Here is a 24,400-nt window from a genome sequence, read left to right as displayed (position 1 = left end):
GAATTTATTGAATGATGTAACCAAAAAATACAGACATCTGATTTCAGGCCTCCCAAGGATCTAATCATCTTCCAAAGGTCCCACCTTTGAATACCATCCACTTGGGGGTTAAGTTTCAACTTTTGAATTTTGAAGGGACAAATATATTTAAATCATAACGTGTCTTAGTCAATTTCTAAAATTAAAAATAAGTTTTTTAATTCTCTTTTTTTTTTTTTTTGGAAACAGAGTCTCGCTCTGTCACCCAGGTTGGAGTGCAGTGGCGCGATCTCGGCTCACTGCAAGCTCCACCTCCCAGGTTCATGCCATTCTCCTGCCTCAGCCTCCTGAGTAGCTGGGACTACAGGTGCCCGCCACCACGCTCGGCTAATTTTTTGTATTTTTTGTAGAGACGGAGTTTCACCGTGTTAGCCAGGATGGTCTTGATCTCCTGACCTGGTGATCGCCCCCCTCAGCCTCCCAAAGTGCTGGGATTACAGGTGTGAGCCACCGTGCCCGGCCAAGTTTTTTAAATTCTAAAAGCAATGAATGTTCATTATACAGAACGTAGACATTTAAGATTAACAAAAAAAAAAAAAAAAAAAAGGAGATGGGAAAGTGTACCCTTTAATTCCACTGTGGTTAATATTTTGGTGTATATCCAATGATCGCTCATTCCTCTCTCACCCCCTCTGGGATCTTATTGTAAATATTCTTTTAAGTATCTTTGCACCTCAGAACCTAACACAGGTTCTACATGCATGAGTAAATGATATTCAGGAAAAAGATGAATGCTTGAATGTCCAAAACAGCTCTTTTGTCACATGCTACTAGAGATAATACAGCAACTGCTACACCATTCTGTTCCCATGTGCCTGCCAAAGGAACACCATGTCAAGGACTTGTCTGAATCATGAAGAAACCATAATACCGTACTAAGTTCAAGGGAACACTCCTTAAAAGGAGAGGGACTTTACAAGCCCATTGGCAGGGCTTCAGAAGTGAAGGAGCCCTTCACTAGGAGCTAGAAAATCTAGATTTAAATTCCAACTGGGTCATTCTACTCATTTTACTTGTTTAATCCTCCATTTTCTAATATCTGAAATGAAGACATCAACTTATGATCTATAAGATCCCTAGCAGTTAATAGTCTATGACATATATCTCTATCTATCCAAACACAAACATATGTGTGTGCGTGTATGTGTATGTGTATGTATGTGGTGTATGTGAGTGTGTGTAGTAATGAAAAGAGGCAAGAACTATGCCTTAGGTGCTAGTATGACAAAATCTGAGTTTGTTTCCTTGTTTTCTAAAACGCAAAAGTCTTATAGGAAATCCAGCCAATATGTTTTTCATGCCTACACTTTCTGTGGCTAAGTTAGGAAAACTGAAAGCAGGAAACTCAACAAAGTACCAAAAAAAAAAAATTTAAAAACACTCCTCTATGTGTGTGGCTTTTTTTAGCTCTCAGTGAGATTCTCAAATGATTGTTGTAATTCTATCTGAAGTTCCCTTTCTTGTTTCACGACTTAATGCTCTGTTGTGTCATTTCCGAAACACTCCCCCATTTCCAAGGTTATGAGCAGAGATCAGCTTTTCACTCACTTGTGAACAAGTACTGTAAGAGAACTTAACAAATGAAGCAAAAGAAATCGTAATATCAAACCAGGTTGAGAAAGGAAAATGATAAGTGTCTGGAGGAAAGGGAGCATGAACTATCACCGCCTACCTTCCTTCCATCAAGCTCAGAGACGTTTTTAAACCTCACACCAATTCCTTGACAGCTTTTAAGAAATGAGATGTTTCCATTGTGATCTGAGTTATGCTGAGGTGCCTCTTCACTCTGCCTAAGCGAAAGGTAGTTTAAGCTTGGTAGAGGTGAACCACAGGGAGCCATGCTTGAAAAACTCTGCTCTGGGAAGTTTATCCATTCAAGTGCACCAACGCTTTAGAACTCCCTACCCCTAGAATGTCTGCTTTTTCCAAATATTCAGAACACATTTGTTCATTCCCAATACAGGTGATGTGTACCCAATTCTTACTCATTTCCTCTGGCTTGGGACATTTTGCCCCTATGCAAGTGCCAGGCCTGGCTGTAAGTGTTGTCTTTGACTCCTCAGGTCCAGACCAGTCCTGCTGTCTCAGCTTTCAATGTTGTGGCCACCAAATGGGTGTGTGGCCCTCCTGTTCCTGCAGTCAGTGGGGACTGGGGAGTAATTTCTGCTTCCACCTTGGCTGGCACAGGAGTCCTCTCATCTTCAGCCACTGTGGCTGCTGCTGTTGCATCGGGGTTTTTGTGTTTTTATTTTTTAATTTAAATTTTGTAGTTAAAAAAATTAGGGTATATGGTTACATGCATGGCTCAAGAAGGTATACAGTGAAAAACCTCTGTTCTGACTTTGTCCTCCTGCCACTAAATCCCTTTCTGTAACAAGCAAAAATGTACATATATTCTTTTTAACCTCTTTTTTTATTGCAAATGTTAACATACTACATTGGAAATTTTTCACCTAAAATATCTAGAGATTATTTCACAACAGTACTTATAGAGCTTCCTCACTGTTTTAAAATGTTGTATGACATTCCATTATATGTACCTATCATGATTTATTTAACCAGTCTCATTTAGCCAGCTGACAGACTTTTTCAGGCTCTTTCCAATCTCTTTATCATGTAAGGTGTATACAATTTCATTATGGGTACAGGCATATCTGTAGGACACATTCTTGCAAGTGGAATTTTGGGCCAATGGGCTTATGTAATTAAAATTTTCACAGATGTTGCAAAATTGCATTTTCTGATGATTGCACCCATTTACACTCTTCCAGCAATATGAGTGCCTCACACTCATACTGGGCTTCAGTTTACTTATATAGGAACTTAACTTACTTGAAACCACTCCAGCCTAATGGTCTCCCAATTTAAAATTGTTTAACATAATATTAATATCTAAGCCTCAATAGTACCCTCCCTCCTACTTGCTTAACTGTATGTAAGAGATCCATTTTTTTTTTATTATAATGAACAGAAATTTATTGGTTCACAGTTCTGAGGCTGGGAAGTCCAAGGCCAAAGGGCTGTCATCTGGCAAGGGCCTTTTTTTTTGAGAGATCCAATGTTTAATAGTGTCCCTATTTCTGTAAATTTGCTAAAAACTTCAAGGATATTACATGTGCCTATGAGACAGTCATTGTCATTATTTCCCATTCTGGTGAGCTGAACTAGGACTCCACAGCCTCTGCAGCAGGTGGTTCCATAGAAGTATCACTCAGAACTGAAACAACTCCTGAGCCCATGGCTATCCCGTCTACTGGTGGAGTGGAAACTCAACAATGCCTAGAGCTACATCTGGTGTCAATGAGCTACAGTCCTGCAGCTGTACTGGTAAAGCTGGAACTGAAATGTCCTTGAGGCTACAGACCCAAACAGTTGACCTTACAAAATGAAAAGGACAATACCCCATCTAGATTACACTCAGGTACAGCAGTACAGGGTCCTACACTAAGGTTGTGTGGATCTAATGTATCAGACCATTTACTCTCACAGTTCCTTTAATTAATACGCTAAATGACTTTTGCCAAGGGTAATACTTACTGCTAGAAGTCTGTGTTGAGGTAAATTCTATAGCAACAACCTAAAATCTCCTTGCTGAGATTTTAGAGTCTGAAGCCCTTGCTCTATTTCTGGGTCTAACTTGCCAGGCTGGGCTCCTTCTTCTCTTACAGAGTGCTCCTTCCTCTTATGTCCCACACTGTTCTTCCCAAAACTCTTGCCCCCATGAGGACCACACTAGTCCATCAGACCATGTTTTATATGCTTTCACAGAATTCAAAGTATTTTTCTTGGAAAGCTGTTCACCCCTGGTATAAATCATTGGATGCCAACAGAACCATGGTAGATGGATGTTCCTTAGGTTCTCTCCACAAAACTACACAAGCTCTTTTCCAGACACTGCACCCCCATCCCATCCCTCACCCCCAAAATCATCTAGCTGCACAGTTATCACAAAAGGGAGCAGGTTTCATGGGGTGAGCTGGAAAGTGCAGTACACAAAAGTCACCATGTTGACTCTCACTCACAAACCACTTCTGATAGTCTCTAGAGGATCAGGCCAAATTGATAATTTAATAAGTAAATGAGTAAATAAACTCTTCCATACAGTAGTATCTCAATAAATGTAGAAGGAATGACAGAAATAGAAAATCACAATTTGGTAAACACCACAGTAATAATTATCTCAGGCAGAGATAATTAATGGATGTTAAAATTGATAGACAAAAGTATAATGAAAAACAGAATATTTACATAGTTTCAAAGTATCCCCTCATAAGATGCATATTAATTTCAAAGGAAAGACAGTAACTTTACAGCAGTGAAACCTGCCAGATGCCATCTTAACTCAGTGATCAAAGTGCCTCATTACCAATGATGAGACACATCAACCACATTCCTACCGACAAGACACACCGAGAAGGGTACAATGTCGCTTCTATGATATTCTTGACAAAATGTATAACCTGAATTAAATCATTGGGAAATATCAAACATAAATCGAAGAACATTCTGCAAAATAACTGGCCAGTACTCTTCAAAGAGTCAAAGTTATGAAAGAGAAAAACTAAGGAATTGTCTCTGATTAAAGCAGACCAAGGAACCATGAAAACGAAATGCAACTGGTGAGCTTGGACTGGATCCTGAACAGAAAAAGTCCACTAATGGGACAACTAACAAAATCTGAATAAGGTCTATAGATTACTTACTAAGTTCATTTCCTGTTTAAAAAATGGTACTATAGTTATATAATATAACATTTGTAGAAGCTAGGTAAAGAGTATGTGAAAATCCTTCATATTAGTTTTTGCAACTTTCTCAATAAGTCTGAAAGCATTTCAAAAGGACAAGTTGGGAAAAATAAAAATAAATTTTAAAAACTATGACAGCAAAATTCACTTATTACAATATTGGTTTGTAAAGAGTGTGAAAATACATATTAATTACAAAAATTATATTCATGCTTGAATTTAAAACTGGACAAGTAAACTTATCCTTTGATTAGTCAAATGTAGGCTTATTCAGGCATTTCTTAAAAGCACACTCTAAAATTTCAGCATTTATTTTATTATCAGAAGTTGAAGGTCAGTATAACAATTGTACATGAAAATATTTCAGTAATCCTGGTTTGCCCTTGCAATAATCTGAAGAGATCTCTGCTGGGGACTATTTCATTATGACAATCGAGCCCCAAATACAGTGACCTTCAGATTGTCAATTCCTGGGTGAAAATGGATAGAAGGTTTTCTACTTGGCAGATGAAAAATCCAGACCCCCCCAAATCCCTTTCCTTAGGAGGTATAGCTTAGGTAAGGAACCTATTATTATTATTATTATTTTTTTTTTTTTTGCTGTTTGCCCTAAAATATACCAATATACCACTTTAAATATAGTGATTTCATTTACCAGGGGAAGGAAAAAACTTGTATAACCTAGAGGCAATATGTAGAATAAAAACAAAAAAAAAATGATAGAATAACTGGAGCCACAGGAAGCAGAACATCTTATATGTCACAGAATATTATAAAATGTTACAGTTTAGTAGTTTCTTATATAAATACTCAAGGAAAAATAACTGAATAACTAGTAGCCTTAATTTAGGGGTAGACCTATAATTACTACTTATAACAGCCTCTGCCAAATTATTTAAATATTTACCTAAAAGTTAAAATATCCAGGCTATAAGGTTTCCTGGCCTATTGTTCTTTTCATTTCAGACACATTCACATTATCAAACAACAGCTGAACAACAGCACACGAGCACAAGAGTTGTCAGAAAATCATCTGAGGCCAGTGTAAGAAGGAATAGGTTTGAGGACTTTTCTCCCAATCGGCAAGTGAGGTCCAGGTCTGGAAGTCCTGGTTTCCTTGGCCCTCATAACTTCTGTTCCCTGGATTCTGTGCTGAATCTTCCTTCTTGACCTTTGCCATCCCACTCCCCTTTCCATCTTCTGTTTTTGTTTTCGAGACAGGATCTCGCTATCATCCAGGCTGGAGTGCACTGGCACTATCATAGCTTGAACTCCTAGGATCAACCAAGATTCTCCCACTTCAACCTCCGAAGAAGCTGGGATTACAAGCATGAGCCATCATGCCTGTCCATCTTAATAGATGGGCTTGCACAGAAACAAAGTCTGGGTATACTAACAACTTATGAGGTTTAGCTGCCTTTACTTGCCCAAGAGGTTTTCGTTTTGGAGATTTAGCTTTGCCAAACCATATACTTCCTCTCAAATAGCTGCATTGGAGATAGGTTGAGAGGTGGATGCTTACATGTCTCTGTTCTGAGGTAAGTCTACACTTACAAGAAACTAGGCAAATGACTAATTCACAGAATCTCTCTTCTTTCACAGGGAAGGGCTTCCTCAACCAAATCTAGGGGAGCCTCTTGTCAAATTGGTTGTCTCTAAATTCCACAGAAGACTATATAGAAAATAGAGCCTTTGGGATATGATGAAGACTTCCCAGTAGAATTTTGTCTGCCTTATAAATACGTTTCCCTCACTTACTAAAGCTCCAGAGGATTAAGATTATGCCATTTTCATCATATATTATTCACTCCATCAACATTTATTCACTCTGAGCCAGACCCCGGACTAGACATTGAGAACAGAAAACTAAAACACAGTACCTGCCCTTGAAAGGCTCACAGTCTGGCAGAAAGAAAAACAACAACTTGTGATGTTAATTATATGTACTATAGCAGTGACTTTTACAAAATGTTGTAGGAGCCCAGAAAAAGGGTCAATGGAGTTTGCTGAAGAAATAAGTCAGAGAAGCTTCCATTGTGGGGGTAACATGTTAACCTGACCCTTGAAGGATAGGCCAGGTGGGAAGGAGAAGCAAAAAAAAAAAAAAAAAAAAGAAAAGAAAAAGAAAACAATGTAGGTGTGGAAGCATACACGGTGAGGTAGGGGAGTGACCGGAGAAGAGTGGTCTCACAGTGGTTCTTTAGGAAGGCGAAAAGGTAGGAGTGAAGTGGTTACTCTAAGAAAGAAGACAGTGATATTAGATATGGTCAACTGGCACACAGCAAAAGATGGAAAGCTAGTCTTCATTTCCCAGACTCCCTCAACTAGAGTTCCGATTCTAATTAGATGCACTGGTAGAATATCAGGAGGACAAATGTGAAGAGGAGGCCATCTTCCTGCTGCTGCTGCCCAGCAAGGTCATGGAGATGGTTTTTCCACAGCATCACTCTAGCGTGCGGTCTTGATCTTTGTGAGAGTAGGAGGCAATGGCAGCAGTGCTGGCAAGAACTTTCTGATCCTGGCTTCCTGGCAATTGGATCACAGCTCTCCTAGGAGTCTACTGAACTCAGTGTTGTCATGGTGGCCTCCTGGCTCTCCAAAGGTAGAGATTCCCCCAGCAGGTTAGTCCTGTAGGGTCTGGCAGTTATTCAGGCAGGCCCAACGTGGCACATGGTCCTTCACACTACCTTTTCTGTTCAAAATGACAAAATAATTACCATTTTAATTAAGAAGATGAAGTGACTGTTTTTATATATTCTTAGTCTAATATTAGCAAGTTAAAATTTGTTACACTTTTTCAAAACAGTGTTTGTGTTTATTTTTCAATGGTATATACTTATTGTCTTATTTATGCCATTTATTTTTTTTCTTTTCTTAAGAGACAAAGTTTTGCTTTGTCCCCCAGGCTGGAGTGCAGTGACACAAACACAGCTCACTGCAGCCTCGAACTCCTGGGGTCAAGCAATCCTCCCACCTCAGCCTCCCTGTAGCTGGGACTACAGGCACATGCCACCATGCCTGGCTAAATTTACGCCATTTCTTGAAAATATCAACTTATTTTAAAATATTAATTTATCTCTTAAATAATATTAGACTCATTGCATTTTATATTAGATCTATTTTAAATTTATTTTTTCTTTGTGATAACATTAAATCACTAACATTAACTACATATTCTAAAATGCTTTTATACAAACGACATCCAAAAAACATCTGTCCGTTATTTGCTCTAGTTCCCCAGAATTTTCCCTTTGATTTTGTCACATATATATGTTTAAAATGGACCCAGAGAAAGTATTATTTAGAACAAAAAAACTAAACCTATCAGCTCCCAGCTTGCATAAGTCTGATCAATAGGAATACATTTCTATATTATCCCCTTCCATTTACTGAGATGGAAGTTCCCAGGAAACTGAATTTTTCAAGTTCCTACCTATTCATCAGTCCTCCAGAGAGAGATCTAGATTGGAGAATGCTTTGTTGAGTACAGCATGGTAATGAATCTCTTTAATTTACAAAAACATGTCCAAAGGAATCCAATAGAGAGTAAAGAGCCCAATTTGTCTACTGTATAAAGCAAGGAAAGTTCTGAATTTCAGAGGCAACCCTAGGGAGTAGTGACAGCCCAGGGGCAAAGAGAAGAGATTCAGAAGGGTGGGCAGTATTCTAGAGTGAGTGAAGAAAAGTAGGCAGGTAGTCAGAAGCAGTGGGAAAGGACATGAGGAGGGCCTACAGGGATGGCCAAGGAACTCCTAAATATCAATACCTAATATTCCTTATTTAAGTTGTGGACTCTATGTTATGGATTAAAGCATATAAATAGATAGGAAAGCTATCAGCATTCTAACATTGGAAGGAAGAGTAGAAGAGAAGAACCCAGCAAGAAAGATTGAGAAGAAAGGATTAGAGAGGTGGGATGAAAAGCAAAAGCCTGTGAGATGTTGTGGAGGGTGGGGGGAGGCAAGTGATCCCTCATGTTCTTGGACTTAAATACCATCTATGCACTGATAACTGTAGGGGAAGAAAAACATTTCCGTATCCTGTTAGGTTCTATACCTGAGGCCTATGAATTAAACTGACAAAAGACAGATTAACAGAAGAAAAGCATACCAATTTTACTTGATGATAATATTTTTACCATTCATGAAGGCTTCATGGAAAATAAGTGAAAAATCAAAGAAGTGGTTAGACTTCGGGGCTTATATGCCATCTTAACGAAGAATGATAAATTGAGGAGAAGTAACTAAAGAAAGAAAAGGCGATTTGGGCTTATAGAGGTGGTAAACTGTGAGAAGGTAAAAATATAGGGGAAACTAATGGTAGATAAGGATTATAGTAAGTTTTCTTTGTGCAGACTCATCTTGGTGCTGTCTCCATTTCTGGTGATAAGGGGTGTTTTCCTTGTCTTGGTATGGGAGAAGAATGGGGACACCTTTGTGAGAATTTATGCTCTTTTAGGCAGATAAGGACAGAGAGCTCTTACTGTGTCTGATTTTCTCAATTGCCTTCAGATCAAAATTATCCTTATGCCAAAGTGGCATATTTGGGGGTGACATATTCTGATTCCATTCAACTCCCAAATTTATACCTCCAGCCAAGACTTCTCCCTGAACTCTACTTCTCATATAGTTGGCTGTGCAACCCACATTTCCTCTTGGATGTCCATTAGGCTTGTTCACATTAACACACCAAAAACCAAATTTCTATATTCTCATGCCAAACTTCTTTCACTCTTATGTTTCTCATTTTAGTAAGTTACAATTCCATTCTTCTGGTTGGTAAAACCAAAAATCTTGGAGTTATCCTTGATTCCTGTCTTTCCCTCATATTCAGAATCTCATTGCCTCTACCTTCAAAATATAACCAGAATCTAAGACGTCCCACTGCCTCTATAGCAAACACCCAAGTCTAAGCCACCATCATCTCTCATCTGTTTGCCGCAATAACCTACTAAATCCCCACTTCTATCCCTGTATCTCCTCTCACAGTCTATTCACAACACAGCAATCAGGATCCTTTCTAAATAGAAGTCATTTTAAGTCATTCTTCTAACCCTAATCCATCATGGCACACCCTCTGAAGCCTTCATTTTATGGCCTACAAAACCCTATACAATCTAGCTCCATTTCCCTCTGATCTTATCCCCTACTCCCCTTCCTCTATTGAATCTGCTTCAGCTACTGACCTCCATACTATTTATTCCTCAAACACACCTGCACTCTCCCACCTCTGGACTTTTGTAAATGCCCTTCACTCCACTTTAAGTACGGTTTCCTAGGATACCCACTGGACTTGCTCCCTCTTCTTCTTCATGCCTTTTTTGGTCAAAGTGAATCTCCTCAAAAAGGACTGCCCTGACCATTTAAGTTACAATTACACCCTCCTTCCCACTGCAAGCAGTCCCTTTACCCTGCTTTGTTTCTCTCCTAAGGCTTTTAACATATAGTGGGCCCTCCCTATCCGAGGGTCCACATCTGCTAATTCAACCGATTGAAAATACTTGGGGAAAAAAACTAACAGAAAATAACAATACCACAATAAAAATAATACAAATTTTAAAGTTATATAGTATAAAAACTATTTACATAGCATTTACATTGTATTAGGTACTATAAGTAACCTAGAGATGACCTAAAGTATACGGGAGAATGTGCATAGGTTATATGCAAATACTGTATCATTTTAGATGAGGAACTTAAGCATCTGCAGATTTAAGCATCAAAAATCTAGAACTAATCCTGATTTACTCACTGTCATTCACTGTTCCAGGTTTTTGACAGGGGTCCTGTAAGTAATCCCCAGCTGATACTGATGGATGACTGTACTATATAATCTGCTTTCTTGTGTTTTACAGTCTGTTCTCTTCTTCCCAAAGTATAAGCTCCAAAAGGGCAGGATGTTTGCCTCCTGAACACTAGTATATCCTCAGTGTCTAGAACATGGACTGGCACATAATAAGCCCTCAATAAACATTTGTTTAATAAATGAATAAATATAACTCACTTCCTCAAAAACCTCCAGTAAAGTCTCTTGTAACTAATAGTTTTGCTTTGGCAAAAGAAAACAGGGACCAAGTGTGATGGCTCATGCCTGTAGTCACAGCACTTTGAGAGGCTGAGGCAGGCAGACTGCTTGAGCCCAGGAGTTAGAAACCAGCCTGGGCAACATGGAGAAACCTGTCTTTACAAAAAATTTAAAAATTTAGGTGGGCGTGTTGGCACGACTTGTGGTCCCAGCTATTCAGGAGGCTGAGGTGGGAGAATCCCTTGAACCCGGGAGGCGGAGGTTGCAGTGAGCCAAAATCGCACCACGGCACTCCTACCTAGGTGACAGAGCAAGAAACTGTCTTCAGCAACAACAACAACAAAATACTCCTCGTTTGGGAGAGAAATAACAGTCAAATAATAAGAGTAAAATTGCAAATTCAAAACCAAGTTGGAACTAGAAGTGGCTAGGAGAAACTCCTTACTACCACCACCAATGATACAGATGGTGTGCTGGGAAGATGATTTGAGCTATTTTTATATAAATATTAAATGGAAAGGAGACCGAAAATTTGACCCAGAAATCTGAGGTTATATGTGTGAACATTAGCCATCATTCATGCTGCTATACACAATGATGAGTCATGGAAGGATTTTTAACAAGGGAATAGAAGGTCTGGAGTGTAAAGAGCATAGAAGTGAGGAGAACCATTAGGAAGCCACTGCAATACTAGTTCACATAGCTAATGATGAAGATTTGAACAAGGCAATGGCGTTGGGAATGATGAGGGAGGGAAAAATTCCAAACATCTCAGCTGTAGAATCAACAGGATTGGTGACTGACTGGCAGAAAGGCATGGTTGGGATACATCCAAGGTTTCTAGCATTAGTATTTGAGTGAACAACAATGCAGTTATTTGGGTTTTATAATAAAAGAGGCAGGTTTTGCTGGGGAAATGGTGATTTTTAGTTGGATTTCAGTGGAAATATCCAGAAGAAATCTGGAATTAAACATGAATGCAATATTCTGGAATTAATCTGTAAACAGAATGCACAAATAGAAGAGACAAGAGGAAGGTGAACATATAAAAACGGTGGCCAGGAACATTTGAGAATTGGGTAAAAGGAGAGAAGCCAACGAGAAATCGGAAAGAAGTTGATATACATGCCAAAGAAGGAAAAGAAGTAAAGAAGAACAGTCAACATTGTCAAATACTGAGTAAGATGCTAGCTGAGAGAAGGTAAAATAATTCTTACTGGATGGTGGAGGTAGAAACCAAATTGTTGTAGTCTTAAGGAGTGAATGACAGTGAGAACAAGAGGACACTAAATTAAAGCTCTGCTGAAGAAAATAGTAAGGCAGTAACTTGAGGGTGAGTCATTGTCCATAAAGGATTTTTATTTCCCACCATAGTCCTAACCTAACATTTGACATCTATCTAGTAGGCACTCAATACCTACCAAATGCAATAATATTTTCATTTATAGACCAGGTCTCCTATAAAATGGTCCAGTGTTCTCCACATAAAACAGCACAAAACAGATTGATCATTCTAGGTGGGTAGAGGGATTGAAGGAAATAAAGACATTTCATATTCTATATTATGTTTTGGGTTAATTGGCAAGAATAATTACTTCTTTCTCACCCCATCTCTGACTATACACACACCCAAATTATAGCTTATAGAGGAGAAAGGAATTAAATGACTCCCTTGAGACCAGAACTGCATAGTCCAAAAGAAAAAAAATTCAGCAATCTTACTTTATTAAAAAATTAGGCATCAAGATGCTGCAATTTGCCTTACTTACACATTTAATTGCTCTTAGGTTAGATATATAATATGGGAAATCTGGAAAAAATGTTTAATGGTATAATAAACGTTTATGACCTAACATTAAATGGAAAAAGCAGCTGCCATATTGCATATTATCTCAATTTGGGAAACAGGAAAAAATATAAATACAAACACACATGCACACACAAAGTCGGAATAAATAATATAAGAAAATAAACTGAACGGTCACAGTGGCTCACGCCTGTAGTTCCAGTTACTCAGGAGACAGAGACAGGTGGATCGTTTGAGCCCAGGAGTTCAAGACTGGCCTGGTAAACATAAGGAAACTCCGTCTCCACAAAAAAAGGAAAAATTAGCCAGGTGTGGTGGTGCACGCCTGTAGTCCCAGCTACTCAGGAGGCTGAAGAGGGAGATCAGTTGAGAAGTTTGGTGATGCAGTGAGCCGAGATTGAGCCACTGCACTCCAGCTTGGGCAATATAGAGCGAGACTCAGTCTCAAAAAAAAAAAAAAAGACAAGAAAGAAAGAACATCTTTCTTTTCTGAATTTTCCCAATTTTCTACAATTAAAAACGCTTTAAAGATTTCCATAAAGTCAGTTATGGGAATTTCTATCTAAGCACTTACCAGCAATTTAAGCTCCTTGTCTTTTGATCTAAGTGGCTCCAAAATAACAATAAAGGCTACAGTGATCGAAATTCACGAGACCTGAAATAGACTGCAGCCTTCTTCCTTCCCACCTTCTTAGAATCTTTGTCCTATTCATCTTCCTTACGCTTCCCTGGGTTCTCTTACTTCTGGATTCTAACGGTGAATTGTGAGAAGCAACACGGAAAACGGAATGGAGACACCAGCTTGTTTTAAACGAGCTGTATTACCCCGCACAGTGCAGGGGAAAAGATAATTGGCTCAGGTCTTGGCTCTGCCATCTACCACCTGTGGAGCCTTAGACAAGTCAGTTCATATTTCTGCCACTCAACGGTCTCGGTCGTGTCATCTTTTACCTGGAATGTCATGAAATATACAGTATACTGCAAGAACTGCCTCAGGTAAAGACTTCTAGGATTCGGTCTCAGTCGATCCCTCTGAGAAAGGCCGCACCCTAAACGCACAGACTCTGACTCTGAGGGGGTGGGGTCGGGGAATCTGCATTTTAATAGCTTCTCAGGTGATTCAGATGCTCAGTCAGGTTTGAGAAACCAGGTCTCTTCCCAGCCCTCCTGTTCTCTGATCCACTTTTCTGCTTCCTCCAGGTCCTAACGATTCTCCAGTTCCCGCACAACAGGAGCGGAGGGCAGAGTGCAGAGAAGGCACAGCCAAAGACCGCAGGCCCAGCCGGCTGGCCGACCTCCTCATTCCCGGAGCGCCAGCCGGCGGGTTACATAACGGGCTTCGGGGCGCGCTCTCGCGAGGTTTCCACCGCCCCCTCCTCGTTCCACGTCAGAGGGAACCGGGCGGAGCGGCCAACATGGCGGAACGCAGGAGACACAAGAAGCGGATCCAGGTAGCAAAGCCGAGCTCTGGGCAGGGGGTTTCAGCACGATGGAAAGTGGAAGGAGCGGGGAAAGCCCCCTAAAAGGGAGAGCGAAAGCAAGGGCGAGGTGGGGTGGGGTGGAGTTCCGCCGCGAGGCCGCTGGCTGCAGGCTGCGTCGTTGTGAGGGGCCTGGGGCGGGGGGGCGGGGGCGGTGTTGGCGACGGCGGAGACAGAGACAGAGGTGGTGGTGGAGCAGCAGGGTAAGGAGGGAGGCGCCGCGCTCGGAATCCGGCTGCGAGGGCGCGGCTGTGGGCTCGGAGTTCCTGTGGTCGCGCCGTCCCGGGCCTGACCTGGGAGGTCAGCCTCGTCCGGGGCGCAGACGTTGACCCTTCCCGGGGCTCCTCCCCTCCCTTCACCCCATCCTCTGGCCTTAGCTGTCCTGAAATTAAGGCCACGGTAATTGGGGTAGCAGGAGGCGGCGGACTGACCTAAAGCAGCTGGTCCTTTGTGCGCATAGACCGTAAGGGAGAATGATCTGGACTTGGTCAGCTGCCTCGGGGCCTAGGCAGCGATCTGCTCATCCAGATGTTCAGTTGCGTTGCCCTTCTTTCCCCTCAATATTCTTAACTTAATAGTCCACTTGAAGCTTGCCGGCTTTTTTCCAGGCGACGTGGTGTAAACAACCACAACCTCGTTGGTGCTGCAACGAGCTGGTGGCGCCCAGAAACCCTTCACATGCCAGTGTGTCATCCTCATAGTAACCTACATAACATCCCTGCCTCACTCCACATGCATGTCATTTGTGCATTTCTTCCTTGCGATTTTCCCTGGTTCTTGTTCTTTGCCAAGAGGATTAATTATGTAGAACATCTTGGACTCAGGATATTTATTAGTCGTCTCATCAGCTGATGTGCTGAGAAACCTTCATAAGGCCTCATAAATTGATCACATGTAGTAAATTGTTACTATAATCATAAATTGTTACACTCATCATTGCCTTTCTGTTCCTTACTATTTCATTGCTTAGAATGATTTTTTCTTTCTTCCATTTTACCCCGTCTTTTTTTTTTTTTTTCAAGTTTATCGATTTATTGGCCTACACTACAGTTGTTTTGAGCTATACAAGTTAAAATTTTTCTGGAAACTTTTTAAATGCTGTGAAAAAGACACACATGATCAATAAATTTGGAATTTTGGAATTTGGCAGAAATAAAGTAGTTCTGAACAGGGTACGGAAGGGAATTAGAAAGAGGCAGATTTCAAGTTCAGACAGATCAGACTAGGTCTTAAGATCAGTAGAAGTTTCTAATTATACTGTTCTTAATCTTTCAAGAGTTAGTGTTATTCCTCTGACGTGGGCATACAATATTTTATTAGATTGTGTATTGAAATTGTCTGTCAGATTTGTACTTACAGAACTTCTTAGATTTACTCTTGACAGTACAATTTTATGCCCTTCAATACACATTGTTTTACAATTCCAGTTGCTTTTTAATATTGTTGTAAGGGTTATATAATTCACCTTTTGAATAGCTGCTCTTATTTTAGTTGTGATCTTACATTAAACAGAGGCTGTGGAGTAATGTGACAGTGGCAGAGAGCTCAAACTTGAGCCAGACTGCCTGTTTGTACCCCAGCTCCACCAATTATTGGCTGAGTAACTTTGAGCAAGTTAATTTTTACCTCACTTTCTGCATGTGTAAGAAGGGATATTTACCTCAAAAAAGAAAAAAGAAAAACTTTAAGGTTGCTGTGAAAATAATAGGTGAGTCAACTTATTTATTAAAAGTTATTAAAAGTATTTGGCACATAACCCCTTCCTTCTATTCTACTCCTTACCCAGGATGAAGGATTTAGATTGGATTGTTATTTTGTTTTTTGTTAAGTACTCTTTGATATACTGAAGAAAGATTAGCAACCCCCTATTCAGTAAATAAACTGTTAGGTTGGGAGTTATGTAGAGTATAGCTATTTACTTTCTATTATTTGAGGATCAGTTATTAAAAACCTACTTGGCATACACAAAATTAAGTGACATTTATTTTTCTGTCCTTGAAATTTTCTACATGGCTGTGTAAAATGTTTGTGAGAGATCTTAGAGTACTACTTTTATGCAGCCTAACACACTTGTCAAAATATACTAGCCTAGAAAATACCTCAGTTTTATCATTCCAGATAATCAGAAGCTCTGTAATCACTTGTGATAAAAAGATCAAATGTAATGAAAAGTTTAGAGTTTAACTTACAAAAAAGATCCTGTTGTGGAGTTTTTAGGCAAAAAAGTCTGTAATACCAGCTGAGTTTCTGTCATTTGTTGCTTGGCGTTTTATGTTCAGAAAGATGTTTACGTTTAGTGATTCAGTGATCTTTAATTGTAGTTTGCACATTGGGGAGAAATGTTTGATACAAACAGGTAAGTTCAGGGTTAAAAAAAAAAAAAGTAGCTAATTTGCTTTTTCTGTGTAATTCAGTGTAATTTCAGATTCTCGTGTCCCTCTGAAGTTTCTAGCAAGAGGACTGTTGTCACATTTCCTTCTTGGACTCACATTACTGGTCACTGAAAACCAGAAGTGAGCTACATGTACTCATACAGTAACTACATATAGATGAACAATGTGCTGCTGCATACCAGTAGTTGATTTACAATCCTGGTATCAAGAAATTTTAGAGTTTAAAAGGATCTAGTAGGATTTGTTGGGAAGCCTTTTTCATGAATTCAGTCTTACATGAAAGCAGAGTGGTGATCCTACAGCTTACTGATCTTACCCAACACCCTCGTTTTTCAGATAAACTGAGGTCCAGTGAGGTTTTGTGACTTAATCCAGGATCATCAATCAAGATGGTAAAACCAGATTTAGACCAGGTCTTCTGATTCCCAACTAAATACTCTTTCCGTGTCACAATAGATAAAAAATAAGTTGCTCTGAAATACTTTAATCCTGACTTCTTTATTATTGAACTGTACAACGTAAAGACTTAACATGACTTGTCCTTGCTAAAGAGAATCGTCCCATTCAGTATTCTGCTTATATGTAAAATATCCAGTTGAGTTTTGAGACATTTAAATGGCTAATTCTTAGAACTTTTATAACCCTCCATTAGTTATTTTTGTTGCACCCATCTGTCTTCCTGGCAAGCAATAAAACCTTGACATATTATGGGCTTATGGGCTTAATTTCAGGACAGGGAAGAAAAGAGAAAATTTAGGACTATATAGCCAGCTATACAGGTCTGATGTCTGACTCCGAATATTCTGAAGAGAAGGAACTCAAGAAGCCAGTCCTAAATCAGAAAACTCCCCCCAAAGACTTAATGGAGGGTTTTGCAGTTTAGCAAACCCATTGCTAAGGAAAGAATACAATAGAAGGGAGTTGGAGCTATTACAGAAGGGTACTGCTGTTGTCTAGATACTCTTGTACAGCTTTATTTGTATAGCACACTGTGTTACTAAAGATTAAGGTCCCCTCCAGCTTTCAGATTTTATTGTTAAACTACTATTTGCATTTTTCACAAATATTTTATGCTGCTTGAACCAAGCCTTTTTCTTTTTTGCTGAGTTCATGGTTGACAGATCAGCTAAGCTAATTTTTATTGGATGTAGTAATTTTTTTTTTTTTTTTTTGAGACGGAATCTCACTGTGTCGCCCAGGCTGGAGTGCAGTGGCCGGATCTCGGCTCACTGCAAGCTCCACCTCCCGGGTTTATGCCATTCTCCTGCCTCAGCCTCCCGAGTTGCTGGGACTACAGGCGCCCGCCACCTCGCCTGGCTAGTTTTTTTGTATTTTTTTAGTAGAGACGGGGTTTACCGTGTTCACCAGGATGGTCTCGATCTCCTGACCTCGTGATCCACCCGTCTCGGCTTCCCAAAGTGCTGGGATTACAGGCTTGAGCCACCACGCCCGGCCTGGGTGTAGTAATTTTTAAAAGTTCCTCTGTATCACAAATTCTGTAAGATTGATGCCTGTGGCATATTTACTCTTGATCTATTATTTTTTTCTCAAAAAGGTTAAATATTGACTAAAATAACTTAGAAATGGCAAACTCTATTTTATCATAGTATTTTAGTGTTGCTGTATTTTAAAGTAAAACATAGTATTTATTAAAGAATTTTATAAGAGTGTTCTAACCAAACTTCCAATTTAAATAATTTTGGATTTTAAGTTACAACACCCAATGTATTGGTATTGGGTGCAAAGAAAGGAAAAGCAGTTCAGCCTAAATTTATTGACTCTTAGCTTCCTCATTTTAAGACAGTTGTGTTCATTCATTGAACTAAGAAGTTCTCTGCATTCATTTGAAGATTGATGGGTTGGTTTCTCTTTATTAGCGGGTGCTACTATTCCCAAAAGGCCTTCACTTTGTTAGAAGTCTTCTAGGAAAGTTACAAAAATATTCTGTTTACATCAAAAGAAAAAGAGGGGAGGTACTGTGGTCCAACGTATAGACAGAAAGAAGGTAAAACTTTTGTACTCCCTTATGCTATATCAGGAGAACAGTGAAAGTGAAGACTCCATGCACGTTGGATGTGGTGGCTTGTGCTTGTAATCCCAACTATCTGTTCATGTTCTCATGGTACTCTTTTATCTTTTCTTTTCTTTTCTTTTCTTTTTTTTTTTTTTTTAAAGAGACAAGGTCTCACTCTGGTACCCAGGCTGGAATGCAGTGATGGCATCATAGCTCACTAGAGACTCAAACTCCTGGGCTCAAGTGATCCTCTGGCTGCAGCCTCCCAACTAGCTGGGGCTACAGGTGTGCACCACCTCACCTAGCTAATTTTTTCAAAGTTTTTGTAGAGATGGAGTATCACTTTGTTACCCAGGCTGGTCTTAAACTCCTGGTCTCAGGCAGCCCACCTCGGCTTCCCAAAGTGGTGGGGATTACAGGGATGAGCCGCTGAGCCCTGCCTCTCATGGTACTCTTCTACAGCAATTGGTCTTTCTGGCTTCAAAGCCCAAGCAATGGCACAAACTATATTGTTGCATTGAAGGCAGTCTACAATATGGATAAGTTATTATAAGTTAATAAATTGCAATACTTTAAGAAAGTATCAATAAACAAGTTAATTCTGTGTCTAGTTGGGAGAGATTATCTAAGTCCGTGTTTTCTCTTCCTTTCATTGCCACTTGGTAGTGCCTTTACAAAGGACAGGATGGAGTTTTGGAAGAGTTTGGTGAACTTGAAATTAATTGTTAAAATGAGATTTTTAAATTTTGTGCATACGTATCAGATTCCCTATTGTGTAATATGTAATTCTCAATTTTTATGTATCCTAATATTTAATCAGATTTTACATGTGATGCCTCTATCAGCAGTAAGTAGATTAGTATATTTATGTCTGTATTCAGGAATAGTATTATTGAGTGTTAGTATGAGTATATATGTATCATGCCTAAATTTGATACGGTCTTTCTCTACAATTACCTTCCTCCCAAATTTCCTCTGTTGATAAAGTTAGAAATCTGACATCTTTACCTAGCCATTTTATTTATCCTTTATCATTGAGTTCTATCTGTTCTACATTTGAAATGTTTCAAATATCTAAATTTCTTTCCCACTTATAATCTGGTATCACACCACAATTTACTTGGATATTACAGTAGTCTTCCATCCGTTTCCCTGCCTTATGCATTTTTTTCCATTTCATCCTACACACAGCCACCAAATCATGTCTAAATCATTTTTCTAATTATGTCCTATTCAGAAACTACTAGTGGTCTTTCTCCTGCTTACAGAATAAAGTAGAAATTTCCCCACCTACCTTGATGACTCTTTATTCTACTTTTACACACTTAATCTCCCAATACTTCCTAGCTTGTCTCTACTACAGCCAATTTTGTGTCATTCTCAGCCACAATAATTTATGGCTTTTCAATCAATTTACCCAAAACTGGTTCATCTTTCAAAATTTAGCTTCCTCTTCCAGTGTTCCTGTCCACATTGATAATCTCACTCCTACTTTGTGTGCTTTTACTTTGTTGCCAAGGCTGGAGTGCAGTGGCATGATCTTGGTTCACTGCAGCCTCAACCTCCCAGGGCTCAGATGGTCTTCCTACCTCAGCCTCCTGAGTAGCTGGAATGACACATGTGCACCACCTTTTTCTTTTTTTCTTTTCTTTTCTTTTCTTTTTTTTTTTTTTTTAAGTAGAGAAGGAGTTTCACCATGTTGCCCAGGCTGGTCTCAAGCCTGGTCTTCTGGGCTCAAGCAGTCTGCCTGCCTCAGCCTCCCAAAGTACTGGGATTACAGGCATGAGCCACCCGACCCATCCTACTTTGTGTATTTCAAAAATATTTTTTCTGCCTCTCTTTTTGTGAAATAATAATTACTGCTTCTAATAGTTATGTAATAGAGTGTACATATCATATGTCTTGCAAATCTTTGCTGTTAACTGTAGCATCCAAAGATGATAGGGTAAGTACTCTGTAAGTCTGAAAGAACAGGTCACGTTTATTCAGACTTCTCCCCTACAATTTTTAATCAAGCACCTCCTAGTAACAAATTATTTAATTAGATCAGCTTTAAGTTGACAACAGATGTATCAGATGAGGAAAAAATTGAGCATGTGTGGTGTGATTATATAATAGAATTGGTTTTTATAAACCATTTATAGTATTATTTTCAACTTTTATAGTATTACTTTTTCAGATGTATGGATATATAGAATATTATTTACTAATTGAGGCTCTGCGAAGTGTAGTGTATTTTACAAACATAATTAAATATTACCATTTAATATACCTGATGCCAACATATATTAATATATTTTAGTATGGTTTCAAAAATTTTAATGAGGAATTTTTGCCTTTTATTATATCAGAAAGTATATTTTATAGTCCAACCTCAAATAAATCATTATGAATCTTGTAGATGTCCCTGAACTTGGAGTGTTAAATTTTTAATTTGCCATTTTTTAAGATTCTACTTTTTGGCTGGGTGTGGTGGCTCATGCCTGTAATCGTGGCACTTTGGGAGGCTGAGGCATGCAGATCACCTAGGTCAGGAATTCGAGACCAGCCTGGCCAACATGGTAAAATCCCATCTCTACAAAAAATACAAAAAATTAGCTGGATATGGTGGTGGGCACCTGTAATCCCAGCTACTCAGGAGGCTGAGGCACGAGAATCACTTGAACCCAGGAGGTGAAGGTTGCAGTGAGCTGAGATAGCACCATTGTACTCCAGCCTGGGTGACAGAGCAAGACTGTGTCTCAAAAAAAACCAAACAAACAAACAAAAAAGATTCTACTTTTTGTGATACATATTTTCATATATAAAAGTTTTAATTTCATAATACTTGATTTTTACAGTAGTCTTCTTTTGGGTTGAGTGGTTTGGGCTTTTAATTTTTATTTCCACAAATAGCCCACAGCTGGTAGTTGCAGACTGTAGAAATTGTACACTGGTATGATCTTACACAGGTAATTGGCTACTGGAAGTAGAGGACTTGGGAAATACAAAGGAAGAAATGAGAGATGTAGCTGCCAGGAGACTCAGTAACCAAAACACAAACCTCCACTTCCTCTAACACATTATTCCTTTTTGGGATGAAATTAAAGGTTTGTTGATTGTTCTTTATTTTCCTCAAACATAACTGAATTCAGACTTATCTTAACTTTGGAAAAACCTGACATAGATAAGTTGGATAGATTCTTTTTTCTATTTTGCATCATTAGATTTTTTTCGCTTGAAACAACTGTGTTTAGCATTAATTCTTGGCATCTTAGATTCTTGCCAGATAATTTTTTACTATTATTTGGCATTTTATTCTTTAAAGAAGCAGACCTTCCTGAAATCATTCACATTTAGATTATATGTTGCTGGAAATATTGAATGTTCTGTGTATTGTGCTTAAGCGTGTAATTAAAGACAGTAATTAAGAACAGTGCATTTGTTTCAGTTGCTTACAGCAATAAGACAACTTTTGAAAGTTTATACATAAGATGTATTCAAAGATAGACAGCCTTCATCGTCTTCAGTACGTGAGCAGGGAAGATAAGTTCACAGGAGGAATTGTCAAAGAATTTCAGAATGAAAGGGAATACAGGAAAGATAGGGAATGAGAAACAATAAAGAAAATAATAGAAAATTTGGGAAAAGGTATAGAAGAAAGAAAGCAGAGAAAGACTAAAACGGCCTTTCCAAAACAACTCTTTGTCAGTGCACTTCTGTTAATCACGTCTTCAAATGAGATAGTAATATCTCTTTTTGCATTTTTTATTTTTGCTTCATCCTTACTGGAGAAGAGAATATGAGAAAGACAGTCCCAGGAGTGTCTAGTATCTGCAACCACAGTGGGAAAGCAAAGAGAATACAAACTGTCATTGTCTCAGTAGTTCTTATGGCTACCACACTGGGGCAGCTGTCATTGATTAATTTGAGAACTCCTCCTGCGATCTGTTGTCCATTGTTCAGGGTACCTATCTTTGGCTGTTATTTTAACATTTATTTATGACATTTGTTTCTACTTACTTTGACATTTGGGTACTCACTACTAGCAACTCTTATCTTTTTAATTACTGCCTTGTGGCTTATAAAAAGAGACTATAGGCCAGCAGCAGTGGCTCATGCCTGTAATCCCAGCACTTTGGGACACCGAGGCCAGCAGATCACTTGAGGTCAGAAGTTCAAGACCACCCTGGCCAACATGGCGAAACCCTGTTACTACTAAAACTACAAAAATTAGCTGGGCATGGTGGCAGGCACCTGTAATCCCAGCTACTCAGGAGGCTGAGGCGGGAGAATTGCTTGAACTCAGGAGGCAGAGGTTGCAGTGAGCTTAGATTGTACCACTGCACTCCAGCCTGGGTGACAGAGTGAGACTCCATCTCAAAAAAAAAAAAAAGACCATATAAGAATGAAAGTGAGCTGGTACAAAGTAGTTACCATTGTGGAAAAAACAACTCAAATGCCTCATAGTCAAAGCCGAGAAGCAGAAAGGCTTTGCCTCTATCAACTTACATTTGAAAAATGTAGTTTCTTTAAATCTCCAGTTTGTCTTTTGAACACATTATCAGTTCTGCTCCAGGGAAAGCTTGAAAGCAAAGCCTGTACTCCACTTGAAAAGATTCATAAAATAGATTTGTAAATTATTCTTCAGCACATGGATTTCTCAAGTAAATGATTATACTAAATTCATATTCATATGTTGCAGGAAGTTGGTGAACCATCTAAAGAAGAGAAGGCTGTGGCCAAGTATCTTCGATTCAACTGTCCAACAAAGTCCACCAATATGATGGGTCACCGGGTTGATTATTTTATTGGTAGGATTATATCAGTAAAATCATATTAGTGTACATATCTTGTGAAGTTAACCTACGTTTGGGATATGTAGAAGTTTTAAAAGTGCTTTCCAAATGTGATTGTTCTGGTGATGGGCATATGGCAGTTGATTATTCTGTTCTTCCCTTTTATGATTGAAAATGTCTATAATAAAAAAAAACATGTTTTCTAATAACAATTGTTGGAAATTTTTTAAAATAGGATTTATTTTCAGTGTTTTAAAATACTACCTTTTGTTTAGATAGTATGTGTACTTGGAACTAAGGGCTTTGGCTTTTTTCCCCCGAACAATGTCATTATAAGCTGATGTCATTTATAACACCAGAGCTTATAAGTAGGGGTTGAGTTTGCCTTTCTCATCAATTAAAAGTGAATTGCAGCTGGGTGTCGTGGCTCACACCTATAGTCCCAACACTTTGGGAAGCCAAGGCAAGAGGATTACTTGAGGCCAAGAGTTCAAGACCAGCCTATGCAACACAGTGAGATCCTATCTCTACAAAAAAAATTAGATGAGTATGATGGCATGTGCCTCTGAAGTGAGAGGATGGCTTGAGCCCAGGAGTTAGAGGCTGCAGTTAACTATGATCCCACCACTGTACTCCAGCCTGGGTGACAGAGCAAGAACCTGTCTCTTAGAAGAAAAAAAAAACTAAATTGCCAGTAGAGAGGAAAATTCCTTTATCGCCTCTCTCTTTAGTGTTATTAATGATTTGACATTCATTATAACTTTAAAAAAGTAGATGTGCTAATCTCTTCAGATAGTATGTTTAGCTGTTTCTTGTGACAGCAGTAGATTGTTGACAGAGCTTCTTCCTCAGTGTATTAGAGTAAAACTTGATGAGAATTTTTATTACTTGCAGGGAGCAGAGAATATTTTGGTTTATCTACATATGCTTGTGATTAATAAGAGTGATAATTGCATACAGATATTTTAAATTTTTGAATATTTCCCCATTAATTTATCTTGCTTTAGTTGGTATTTCTGAATGCCATTATTTCCCAACATTACTTTTAAAAGATACTTAATATATTTCACAAGTTGAGGTTTTGGGGAACTATTAATCATGATCATGTTAGATTTAATTTTC

General features: G+C 38.9%; 1 protein-coding gene and 1 long non-coding RNA gene across 3 annotated transcripts in view; one reads left to right on the top strand and one right to left on the bottom strand.

Annotated features, from left to right (window-relative positions):
• Positions 1-1,422: 1,422 nt before the first annotated feature.
• LOC112618260 lies at positions 1,423-13,950 on the bottom strand. The gene is made up of 2 exons (XR_003118057.1): positions 13,190-13,950; positions 1,423-2,407 (listed from the first exon to the last, which is right to left on the bottom strand). It is a non-coding gene; the product is annotated as an uncharacterized LOC112618260 (long non-coding RNA).
• A 28-nt stretch (positions 13,951-13,978) lies between these two features.
• SEC62 (SEC62 homolog, preprotein translocation factor) overlaps positions 13,979-24,400 on the top strand; it is a 31,006-nt gene continuing 20,584 nt past the window's right edge. For both annotated transcript variants that reach the window (XM_025375086.1, XM_025375085.1), the window contains exons 1-2: positions 13,979-14,066; positions 23,185-23,293. In XM_025375086.1, coding sequence (XP_025230871.1) covers positions 14,031-14,066; positions 23,185-23,293 — 145 coding nt within the window. In that variant the 5' untranslated portion in view covers positions 13,979-14,030. The remainder of the gene's footprint in view (positions 14,067-23,184; positions 23,294-24,400) is intronic.

The sequence above is a fragment of the Theropithecus gelada genome, chromosome 2 (assembly GCF_003255815.1).
Source record: "Theropithecus gelada isolate Dixy chromosome 2, Tgel_1.0, whole genome shotgun sequence".
Lineage (NCBI taxonomy): Eukaryota > Metazoa > Chordata > Mammalia > Primates > Cercopithecidae > Theropithecus > Theropithecus gelada.
Note: the sequence above shows the minus strand (reverse complement) of the source record. Positions and strands in the feature narration are given on the sequence as shown.